The following is a 12999-nucleotide window of genomic DNA, read 5'->3' on the forward strand; positions in this document are numbered from 1 at the left end:
GCCTAACCGTGCAGCGATCGGCAGCCATGCTAGCACCCGATTAGAGCCATATTCCAGGCTAGATTAGGCCTAGCCGTGCAGCGATCGGCAGCCATGCTAGCACCTGATGAGAGCCATATTCCCTTTTAGATTTGGCCTAGCAGTGCAGCGATCGGCAGCCATGCTAGCACACGATTAGAGCCATATTCAAGGCTCGATTTGGCTTAGCCGTGCAGTGATCAGCAGCCATGCTAGCAACTGATGAGAGCCATATTCCCTTTTAGATTTGGCCTAGCCCTGCAGCGATCGGCAGCCATGCTAGCACCTAAGTAGAGCCATATTCCAGGCTAGATTTGGCCAAGCCATGCAGTGATCGACAGCCATGCTAGCACCTAAGTAGAGCCATATTCCAGGCTAGATTTGGCCAAGCCATGCAGTGATCGACAGCCATGCTAGCCTGATTAGAGCCATATTCTAGGATAGATTTGGAGGGCTTTATATTAGAAGGAGTGCAGGGTAAAGCCAGGGATCAATAATGCAGCCCATTTACCCCAGGGGCATTACTGGAGGCAGACTAGCCAGGAAAAGGTGACATGGCGAAGTCCTTCACCTGCTGTCCATCAGGGCTGTACAAAACAGTACAGTAGTGACTTGTTTGTTATGAACTGGGGTCAGGAAGCAGGTGACATTCCAACGGCTGAGATTTTATCAGCCCACAGTATGTGCAGCACTGCACAGCCTGCAACCTTCCACTGAAATTCCATTCAAAACCGGTTCGAGAATGGGCTCTGAATGCCACCATACCCGTTTTACCAGTCAGAGCCGCTCGGTATGTGCAATGTGACACCGTTTCCACGGCATCCTATAGTACATCTAAAGCAAAACGGAGAAGATAGATCGGCTCACATGGACTTCACTAAGCTGACATTCACAAGGAACGCACATGTTTGTTCTAAAATTGGTAAATAAAGCTTGAGTAAACCGAAATCTAACAGTATAGTGCCTACCAGAAACGCAGCCAGATACCAGCTCTCACTGACCCCTGTCTCCAGACACAATACGTTCACAGGGTATGTCTTAAGACCTGTACAATTAATGAAGAGCTGTCCGCGAGTTTTTTATATTTTGCCACAAACCATTAACTAAAAGCTATTTTCTGAATCTCCAAGTAGAATCACGCAGGTTGGATCATTGTGGCTCAATCATCAGAAACTCTGCACTGGTTTCCATAGTGACTGCTCCACTTTACACACATTTGCCAACAATGACAAGTGGTCATTTTAGCTTCAAAAGAGGCCCAAACACCACGGCTCGCCTTACACAGCAATCTCAGCCCAGAATAGGACTGTTTAAAACCCAATCACCTGTCCATTAAACACGGCTTTAAAACAGACACTCTGTGCTTTGGTGCCACACACAGACAATCCAGTTCATACCACTGAGGTCACCAACACCCTTAACCACACAAAAAAATACAAACTAAATCATGGGCCGCACGGACCTGCCGTGTGTAAAGTACAGGTAGAAATAAATGCACCATCCGGTCTTAAAATGCAGGTCAAAGCCACCTCGCCTGCGTTCTAGCAATGACAGCCAAGGAGAATTCAGTATAAAGGGCAGCACGTCCATCATGTTTTAACGCAGATTCTGCCCTCGCCAAGCGTTCTGTAATACATTCACAGTAATAACAATGTGAAGATAAACCAAGAAGAGCATTGTGCCCCCCCAATAACCAATACACCCCATACAGCGCCGAGAATGCAGATTCAGGCAGGAAACATTTATAGAGCAGACAGCTTCCAGCCATGTGTAAAACATGCACTTCAGGTCTACTCTATCTATATCGCCACTCACACAGTCACTCCGTCTCCCCCCTGCCACACAGAGTGCTCGCTCTCCCCCCCCCCAGTCACACAGAGTGCTCGCTCTCCCCCCCCCCCAGTCACACAGAGTGCTCGCTCTCCCCCCCGTCACACAGAGTGCTCGCTCTCCCCCCCGTCACACAGAGTGCTCGCTCTCCCCCCCGTCACACAGAGTGCTCGCTCTCCCCCCCCAGTCACACAGAGTGCTCGCTCACTCCCCCCCAGTCACACAGAGTGCTCGCTCACTCCCCCCCAGTCACACAGAGTGCTCGCTCTCCCCCCCCCCAGTCACACAGAGTGCTCGCTCACTCCCCCCCAGTCACACAGAGTGCTCACTCTCCCCCCCCAGTCACACAGAGTGCTCACTCTCCCCCCCAGTCACACAGAGTGCTCACTCTCCCCCCCAGTCACACAGAGTGCTCACTCTCCCCCCCCAGTCACACAGAGTGCTCACTCTCCCCCCCCCAGTCACACAGAGTGCTCACTCCCCCCCCAGTCACACAGAGTGCTCACTCCCCCCCCAGTCACACAGAGTGCTCACTCCCCCCCCAGTCACACAGAGTGCTCACTCCCCCCCCAGTCACACAGAGTGCTCACTCCCCCCCCAGTCACACAGAGTGCTCACTCCCCCCCCAGTCACACAGAGTGCTCACTCCCCCCCCAGTCACACAGAGTGCTCACTCTCCCCCCCAGTCACACAGAGTGCTCACTCCCCCCCCAGTCACACAGAGTGCTCACTCTCCCCCCCACCCCAGTCACACAGAGTGCTCACTCTCCCCCCCACCCCAGTCACACAGAGTGCTCACTCTCCCCCCCACCCCAGTCACACAGAGTGCTCACTCCCCCCCCGCACACTGAGTGCTCACTCCCCCCCCGCACACTGAGTGCTCACTCCCCCCCCGCACACTGAGTGCTCACTCCCCCCCCGCACACTGAGTGCTCACTCCCCCCCCGCACACTGAGTGCTCACTCCCCCCCCACTGAGTGCTCACTCCCCCCCCGCACACTGAGTGCTCACTCCCCCCCCACTGAGTGCTCACTCCCCCCCCACTGAGTGCTCACTCCCCCCCCACTGAGTGCTCACTCCCCCCCCACTGAGTGCTCACTCCCCCCCCGCACACTGAGTGCTCACTCCCCCCCCGCACACTGAGTGCTCACTCCCCCCCCACTGAGTGCTCACTCCCCCCCCACTGAGTGCTCACTCCCCCCCCACTGAGTGCTCACTCCCCCCCCGCACACTGAGTGCTCACTCCCCCCCCGCACACTGAGTGCTAACTCCCCCCCCACTGAGTGCTCACTCCCCCCCCGCACACTGAGTGCTCACTCTCCCCCCCAGTCACACTGAGTGCTCACTCCCCCCCCGCACACTGAGTGCTAACTCACCCCCCACTGAGTGCTCACTCCCCCCCCGCACACTGAGTGCTCACTCTCCCCCCCAGTCACACTGAGTGCTCACTCCCCCCCCGCACACTGAGTGCTCACTCTCCCCCCCAGTCACACTGAGTGCTCACTCCCCCCCCGCACACTGAGTGCTCACTCCCCCCCCGCACACTGAGTGCTCACTCCCCCCCCGCACACTGAGTGCTCACTCCCCCCCCGCACACTGAGTGCTCACTCCCCCCCCCGCACACTGAGTGCTCACTCCCCCCCCCGCACACTGAGTGCTCACTCTCCCCCCCAGTCACACTGAGTGCTCACTCCCCCCCGCACACTGAGTGCTCACTCACCCAGTAGAGTAGCAGGGCGGACTCCCCCGAGTGGGAGCTCACAGGATAGCAGGACATTGTACCAGCCGTTGGGGTACACCGGGGGCAGGTCCCCCTTCTTTCTCCGTCTCTGTACCATGTTGGCGGTCTGTGCTCGGCTCCTGCCCGGCTCCGGGACGTACCCCACCTCCTCCGGGGCCCGCAGCAGCAACAGAGGGGCCCCCAGGAGCCGCCACACCCACACAGCGATGGGGATCCCGGGGAGCAGCAGGAGCAGGGCCGCCCGGGGCAGGACTGAGGGCAATCCGGCCAGAAACAGAGTCCCAGCCCCGGCCAGCAGCCAGGCTCCCAACACACAGACCGCGGCCATGCCGAGCGCGCAGCGCACAACCAGCTCCATCCCCGCCGCTCCTCGGACTGGCGGGACACGCCCCCTGCACGACCTTATATAGCGCTCCCTAGCAACCGCCACGGCGCGTCTGTCACCAGGGGCCACTACCTCCAAGGCAACTGCATCTCCGGCGCGTGACCCGCCCAGCCTTCCCGCCAAATACAGGGCACGTGCTGCCAGAGTACCACCCAGCCCAGGCGGCAGACCCCCGTCACTACTACTACCGAGCTTCATTAAATACATTAATAATGCACCGTGTGAGACCCTGTACCCCTCCTTAATAATAAACTACACTGTGTGAGACCCTGAACCCCTCTGTAATAATAAACTACACTGTGTGAGACCCTGTACCCCTCTATAATAACCCTGTACCCCTCTATGATAATAAACTACACTGTGTGACACACCGTAGCCCTCTATAATAACCCTGTACCCCTCCTTAATAATAAACTACACTGTGTGACACACTGTACCCCTCTATAATAACCCTGTACCCCTCTATAATAATAAACTACACTGTGTGACACACCGTACCACTCTATAATAACCCTGTACCCCTCCTTAATAATAAACTACACTGTGTGACACACCGTACCCCTCTATAATAACCCTGTACCCCTCCTTAATAATAAACTACACTGTGTGAGACCCTGTATCCCTCTGTAATACCCTGTACCCCTCTATAATAATAAACTACACTGTGTGACACACCGTACCCCTCTATAATAACCCTGTACCCCTCCTTAATAATAAACTACACTGTGTGAGACCCTGTATCCCTCTGTAATACCCTGTACCCCTCTATAATAATAAACTACACTGTGTGACACACCGTACCCCTCTATAATACCCTGTACCCATCCTTAATAATAAACTACACTGTGTGACACACTGTACCCCTCTATAATAACCCTGTACCCCTCCTTAATAATAAACGACACTGTGTGAGACCCTGTACCCCTCTATAATAATAAAATACACTGCGTGAGACCCTGTGCCCCCTATAATAACCCTGTACCCCTCTATAATACCCTGTACCCCTCTATAATAATAAACTACACTGTGTGAGACCCTGCCTGTACCCCTCTATAATAATAAACTACACCATGTGAGACCATGTACCCCTCTATTTTAACAAACTACACAGTGTGACACCCTGTACCCCTCTATAATAACCCTGTTCCCCTCTATAATAACAAACTACACTGTGTGAGACCCTGTACCCCTCTAGAATAATAAACTACACTGTGTGAGACCCTGTACCCCTCTATAATAACCCTGAACCCCTCTATAAAAACCCTGTACCTCTCTATATTAATAAACTACACTGTGTGACACCCTGTACCCCTTCATAATACCCCTGTACCCCTCTATAGTAATCCTATACCCCTCTATAATACCCTGTACCCCTCTATAATAACCCTGTACCCTTCTATAATAACCCATACCCCTCCATAAAAACCCTGTACCCCTCTATAATAATAAACTACACTGTGTGACACCCTGTACCCCTCTATAATAACCCTGTACCCCTCTGTAATAACCCTGTACCCCTCTATAATAAAAACGAATTGAATACATCTTGCTTAGGTACACTACAGAGAAAGGGGGATAACCCCTAGTAGAAATTAACACAAATAAGTGGGGATAGTGTACCAGTGTAAAGGGTACTGGGATCAACTGAGGAGGTGTTATAGATATACTGAAATGCCAGTAAAGGGCTTAAGAATTGAAAACAAAAAAAGAGTTTATTGAAACGATATAATATTAAAAATTGTATAAAAATGGCAATCACGGGGGCGTGGCCGAACCGTCGATGAACACGGACGTGTTTCACTAGTGCTCCGCACTCACCGCGCCTTAAAGCCCACTAAAGCGACCTATCTATACGCAAATTACCCCAAAACGGGTCCCCAGACATGGAGAGGAGGATAACGAAAAAGCAGGGGGAAAAAACAGCGGAATCCGGGGCCTCCGTCCTCGACCACTTCGCCATGCAACGGCCTGGTCGGACAGGGAGCCAAGATGGCGACGGAGGATCTCCGCGCACCCCGACCCGGGCCGATACTGAGGCGTCGACCGCTGAACAGGATACTGTCCTGGCCAAGCTGGCTGAAGTCAGGGCCTTTCTGGCGGGAGAAATAGCCAGATCCACGGCTGTACTCCAGGCAGATATCGGGGCCTTGGGGGAACACACTGCAGCCCTGGAGGACCGCATGGATACCACCGCTCGAGCCCACAACGACGTAGTCGAAAGGGTGAATCGGATGGCGGCCCGCATGGTTGATACTGACCTGGCACTGGAGGACATGGCGAATAGGTCCCGGAGAAACAACCTCTGCCTTAGGGGACTCCCTGAGGTGCGGCACGAAAATCTGCGGGAGACCCTGCTTACTCTCCTACGGCCTCTCCTCCCTGACCTCCCTGAAGAACAGTGGCACATTGAGCGGGTGCAGAGAGCCCTGCGAGCCCAGAGGGCGGACATCAACACCCCGCGGGACGTCATTGTACGCTTCCTCTACTTCAGCACCAAGGAGACCCTCATGAAAAGAAGCCGAGATGCGCCCATCCAGCACGAGGGGGCTGTTGTCTCCCTATACCATGATCTGGCGCCCTCGACACTGCAACGCCGGAGGGAGTGGCGGCCGATCACTGAGGCCTTGCGAGGAGCAGGCCTGAAGTATGCCTGGGGCTTCCCTTTCAAGCTGCAGGTGTTCCGGGGTGACCGGGCGCACGTTCTATCACCTGGCGGCGATCCCCAGCGTTTCCTGCGGAGCCTTGTAGTTCAGCCGCCCTCAGAGATCCCAGACGTCTCCCTGTACATCGATGACCTCCCTCAGCTGCCGAACGACTGGAGTGCCGCCGGAGCCAGGAGCCATCGCTGAAGGTCGCAGGGTATTGTATGTGCCTTACCCACACCGTACCCGGGGGACTCCTGCCTTTCGGGTCCGTCCCCGGAGAGGTACATTTTTTGCTTTCCCCCTTGAGGAGGGGGGCTGATGGGGGGGGGGGTCCACACGGGTCGGGGAGGCTGTCGTCTTCCCTTTTGGGTGGGGGTACGGGTTATGGGGCTGGGGCTAATGCTGGGCCTTTTTTTTTTTTAAAGCCCTGGCCGGGTCCAGACCAGCGGTGCCTTTTTTGCCACCCCTTCTGCCTCTATTTGATGCTTTCACTGCGGGACTCCTCTGCAGAAACACTTGTTACCCCCAGTTGACTGTTTCCCCTTCTTTAGTGTATGCCACTTCTGCCACGGACGGAAGTTTTTTTTTTTGGCCGCCCGGGTACCCCTCACTTGGTTTAGGGGGGTTCGAGGCTGGGTGTCTATATGTGTGGGCTTTTTCAGCGGGTTTGGGTCTCTGACCCGAAGTCACCGGCCTACTGGGCATCCTGTTCCTGCCCTGTCTGTCCCTAAGTTAAACTACACCAGGACGGAACTGTAATTGTCACGTTTATTGTAATTAGCTTGTAATTGTATTGCTATGCCACTTATGTTTTTGGATCGTTGTGCCCCCTCCCCCTTCTCTCCTCCCCCCCCTCCCCCCTCCCCTCCCCCACTCCCTCCTTCCCCCCGAATTCCCACCCTCCCCTTCCCCCCTCCTGCCTTCCCCCCCCTCCGTCTCCCTCCCCCACCTCGCCTCCCCCCCCCCCTCTACCTCCTATAGGATTCAGTGTATAGATGCCTTAGGAAAGGGTTCGGCACTTTCTCCGCCTAACACACACATACAATGCCTCCAAAATCACAGTTGACAGGGGATACACTAACTCCTTAACACCGAAAGCACAAAGCACAAATCATACACCAAAAAAAAAAAAAAAAAAATCAAGTGTACAGGTGTTTGGACTTTTGATTCTGACAAAGTTACAAAATAATTATAAAAAAAAAAAGAAAGAAAAATAATTAAAAACTGTTAAAAACACCAAACACAGTATGTATATTTAGATGTTTAACTTAGTAAAAAAGTTTAAAAAAAAAAAAAAAAAAAGGGGGACTATTAGCTCAATCGGGACAAGTTGCTCTGGCCTCAATTTCATACGTGTCTCCCCGCCACTGTGTACCCCTCCGTCCCTATGTTACGGACAAAACGAACTTTTTGACTTAAAAAAAAATATTTATATATATATATATATGTAAATACTTAGGGGAACAGATATGATTAGTATGCTGGTATCTGTATAAGGGCATCAAGTTGACCGTTGTTTTGATTTTTGTACATGGCTTCTTACATTGTCTAGCGTTGTATCTAGGTCGAGGCTCCGCCTCATTAAAGGGATTGAGGGATGTCATTTGGACCCCCTGACTTGCAACTTACAGCTTGAAAGTTTATTGGTACAGGCCTGAATATAGCCACATGGTATCGGTCATGACGCGGCCGGTTTCACTCCGGCTGCTGGGCCCAGTGGTTGCGCCGTCGGCATGCGGGGGGGGGGGGCCCTGCTTTTCCTGTCTCATATTTTTACCTTATACTTCCCCGCATTGCGGGGCTTTCCCCTTGGGGGGCGTGGCGGCCCATGGGTTGATTTTGTGGGGCTTGCCCTGCTTCTTCCCCCCCCCCGCATGGCGATGGCGATGGCGCTTCATCCAGACATGGGCTGCGTACTGTTGCTAACCTTGCAGCTTTATTAAAAGTACTTACACTATATGCTCTGTACACACGTTTTGACATATATGTTTATCACTGTTTTATGCTCATTCTTATTGGGGTTCACATTTGCAACTCTAGGTATAACTTGCGGTGGGACCCCTATACATGTTGCTCCGTTGTGGATGCTGCGGGGTTGTAGACGGATGGAGGAGCGTAGCGGATCTCCCCACGGGAGATACTTTCGGACTCCGGTCCCAGGCCCGCCCATACGGTCTGACCCGCCCTGACCTAGCTCAGGCCCCAGACGGGGGGAGGGTGGACACCGCTCCGCGGGCCCAACAGACGAGACATAGACAGATGACTGATCAGGGTACCACAGTGGCAGATTTCATGTCTCAAATGGTTCAATAACCGGTGGGGGCTCTACTTAGGCCCATTTAGGTCCATATAGGTCTTAGCGGGCGCGATCGAGTGGGAGCTCAGGGATCCTTGCTCCCTTATCGCGTTGATCGTGGTGGGGGATGAGGGAACACGCTACCCACAAAACACTGGCTACTGGTGAGTTCAGTGCTTCTCTGCATCCAATTGGGTTTGGATGCCCTGGTTCTTCTCTCCCTTTTCTTCTTTCCTTTTTCTCTTTCTTTGTTCTCTCTTTAAGAGGTGCGGAGCTGGGGGGCGGGGGTTGTGGGGGGGGGCCTTGCTGGGGTCGCGGGACCCGGGGGGGAGTGGGGATCCGAATGTCCCGGTCTTCAGAAGCTGGGAGGACCGTGACACACGATGACACTTAAAATCACTACTTTGAATGTCAAGGGTCTCAACTCTCCCAGGAAGCGTTGCCTATTGTTTAAGGAACTCAAGAGGCTACATACAGATATAGCATTTATACAGGAAACACACCTCCCTAAGCAGGCCAAGTTTGGCCTGAAGGACCATGTCTTCAAGGGTTCTTATAAAGCCAGGTCGCTCCGTAAACGCAATGGAGTGGCCATCCTGGTCAAATCCAGCTGCCCCTTCAGGAGAACGGCCCAAGAGTCAGACCCGGAGGGGCGGTACATTATAGTCTCAGGCATCTTGCACTCGCATACGATTCACCTCATCAACGTGTATGCCCCTAATCAACCGGACCCCGCCTACTGGCAGAATCTCCAGGAGAAAATTGCGACATTGCCCCATGGTATGGTTTATGTCGGAGGGGACTTCAATGCCACTCCGAACCCGGCAGTAGACAGGAGCACTAGGGACGGTACCCCGAGGTCCCAAGGCCGAGGGGGCCAAGATCGGTTGCTTAACCGGTTTTTGACGGACTCGGGCCTGGTGGATGTCTGGCGCGCCCACCACCTGGGGGATAAGGAGTACACGTACTATTCGGCGCCGCATGGTACGTATTCACGGATCGATCTCTTTTTCGCCAATGCAACGGGGATGCCCAGGATAGTCGACTCGAGAGTCGGTAACATCTCATGGTCCGACCATGCCGACGTGACCATTATTTTGGGCAGCCTTTGCGGGGCCTCTCCATGGAATTGGAGGTTAAACACATCCTTGCTACAGGACCCCGCTTAGAGGGAACAGATCCGTCTGGAAATCCTTGAATATTTTGACACGAACGATACCCCGGATGTCTCCGCGAGCACGATCTGGGCAGCCCACAAGGCTGTCATCAGGGGCTCCCTCATAAAGTTGGCTACCAGACGAAAGAAAATGAAACATCTTCAATTGGAAAATCTGCTGGAACGGCTGAGGACCCTTGAACTGAAACATCAAACGGCCCCAGATACGGTGACATACGAACGATTGGAGGTTGTTAGGAGGGACATCCGGACTTTGCTGCTAGACGATGCGGCGCGCTCCATGGTATGGTCGCGGCGGTCTTTTTACGAAAAAACCAACAAAATGGACTCTCTCCTTGCCAGGACTCTGCGACCCAGACAGGAACGCTCTCATATAACAGCCATAAGACACCCAGACGGCTCGACCAAAACGAGGCCCGACGAGATCGCTCGGGTGTTTGAAAACTTCTATAAACAATTATACAATCATACGCCGGATCAGCAGACATGTGATGAAGGTGAGGAAAAGATCATACTTGAATACCTTAATAAACTTGGGATGACCAAACTTAAGAGGGAGGCCGTGAGTACTCTTGCGGGGAAATCTCCGAGGAGGATGTATGTAAAGCTATTCTACCTTGAAAGGCAATAAGGCACCGGGACCTGATGGTTTCGAGGGCTCTTATTATAAAATATTTAGGGAAGAATTAGTGCCTCCACTGACCAGGCTCTTTACCGACCTCCGGCAGGGAGGTCGGCTGGATCCGACAATGGCCCTCGCTACAATTGTACTGATACCCAAACCCGATAAGGACCCACTCGCACCTGAAAACTACCGGCCTATCTCGCTGATCAACCATGATCTTAAGATCTTGGCGAAAATACAAGCAGATAGGCTAAACCCGTTACTGACCTCTCTGGTACACGCCGACCAAGTTGGCTTTATTCCGGATAGACAGCTGTTTGAGAACACTCGGAGGAATATTGATTTGATCTGGCAACAAGTGACCTCGAAAGTACCGACGCTGGTGGTAGCTATCGACGCAGAAAAGGCTTTTGACAGGGTGCGGTGGCAATTTCTATTCACGGTACTGAAACACCTGGGGTTCCCGGATGAATTCATAACAACCACGAAGGCCATGTACCACGACGTTCAGGCACAAGTGCGGATCACAGGAGCCCCTATGACGCCGTTTCGGCTGTTTAACGGTACAAGACAGGGTTGCCCACTCTCCCCCCTCTTATTTGTACTGGCTCTGGAACCTCTGCTCCAAGCTATAAGGCATCATCCAAACATACAGGGAGCACGGGTGGGGGATAGTGAGTTCACCGTATCGGCATACGCCGATGATATCCTCCTTACCGTTACCAACCCTCTGGACTCCATGGCCGCTCTACAAGGAGTCATCAGTGAGTATGGTGCGACATCGGGTTATAAGGCCTACATGAGCAAGACCAGCGCAATGCCGATTCATTTGCCAGATGCCACCGTTCACCGCATTCAAGAGACCAACGGCCTCAAAATAGAAAGAGACGCCCTGAAATACTTGGGTATACAACTTACGGCTGACCCTCTACGCCTATACCCAGCTAATTATGACCCCATGATTCGCACTCTGACCGGAGACCTGGAGAAGTGGACGGACAAGCCCATCTCCTGGATCGGACGGAGTAACTCGGTTAAAATAAACATCCTCCCGCGCATCCTGTTCCTATTCCAAGCCTTGCCGATCCGAGTTACAAAAACCCAACTGATACCGCTACAAAGATCAATCGGCGCATTTATATGGCAGAATAGGAGACATCGGATATCTTGCCAAGTCCTCTACAGACGTAGGGATAGAGGGGGACTGGGCCTACCAAACATCTACTTCTACTACCTGGCAGCCCAGTTGACTCAGGTTGCGATGTGGCACTCGTCGACAGGGGAGAGGCGATGGGTGGAGATAGAATCCAGGATGACGGGGAGAGACGTCCCCCACTTTATCATGTGGGTCCAGAAGGAATACAGGCCCCCGACACGGGCACTTTGCCCGTCCATCCAGAACTCGCTCCGCATTTGGGACGAGAATAATTGCAAATACGGACTGTCATCTTCCCCCTCCCCCTTGACCCCGATTCTCCAGAATAGGGAATTTCCGCCGGGTATGGCTCCTAGAGATTTTAGGAATCTGGAAGGATTAGGGTTAAGGCGGATTCACCAACTTTACCACAACGGACAGATAATCCTGTTTGACGACCTTAGACGGGACTCCCACTTAACACCATCAGACTTCTTTCGCTATCTTCAGATTCGGGACTTCGCCAAAAAGCCCCATATAAAGGAAGCTGCGCACACAGGGATGACTTTCTATGAGAAGCTGTGCCGAGAAGGATCCGTCCCTAAGGGTATGATAACACTCTTGTACGCCCACCTTAGCTCGGAGAACAAAGAATGGGGCCGTCTGGCCTACGCCGACCAGTGAGAAGCAGATCTGGGAGAGGTTCTGGAGGGAGTGGAATGGCAGGACATATGGGAGGCTAATAAGAACTCCTCCGTCTGCGTCACTCTCCAGGAACAATCATGGAAGACTATGTTCCGTTGGTATATCACCCCTGTCAAACTATATAAGATGCACAAACTGGATACCGATGATTGCTGGAGGGGATGTGGTAACCAAGGTACATACCTCCACATGTGGTGGGATTGTCCGAAACTACGTAGCTTCTGGAAGGCAGTAGAGGACCTACTGACACAGACCTTTAACAAACCCCTACTACTGGATCCGTGGGTATACTTACTGAACAGACCCCTTGACGGATGGACCAAACGGGAGCAGACATTGGTACATAAACTAACCCTCGGGGCTAGACGTACTATTGCGAAAGCATGGCTCTCCCCGGAAGGCCCGGAGATCTCAGGCGTGATATCACGGATCCGAGACTGCC

The 12999-nt window shown here is 53.0% G+C and overlaps 1 protein-coding gene across 4 annotated transcripts in view; it reads right to left on the reverse strand.

The window, feature by feature from the left end:
• Positions 1 to 12999, reverse strand: part of LOC134573384 (cholesterol 7-desaturase nvd-like) — a 41837-nt gene that overhangs the window by 14027 nt on the left and 14811 nt on the right. The window contains exon 1 of one of the 4 annotated variants that reach the window (XM_063433119.1): positions 3569 to 3950. The exons of the other annotated variants lie outside the window; for them this stretch is intronic. Within the exon in view, the coding sequence (XP_063289189.1) occupies positions 3569 to 3947 (379 nt within the window). The 5' untranslated portion in view covers positions 3948 to 3950. Of the gene's footprint in view, positions 1 to 3568; positions 3951 to 12999 lie in introns of those variants that run through there. 4 annotated transcript variants of the gene reach the window in all.

The sequence above is a fragment of the Pelobates fuscus genome, chromosome 9, assembly GCF_036172605.1.
Source record: "Pelobates fuscus isolate aPelFus1 chromosome 9, aPelFus1.pri, whole genome shotgun sequence".
In the NCBI taxonomy this organism is placed as follows: Eukaryota; Metazoa; Chordata; class Amphibia; order Anura; family Pelobatidae; genus Pelobates; species Pelobates fuscus.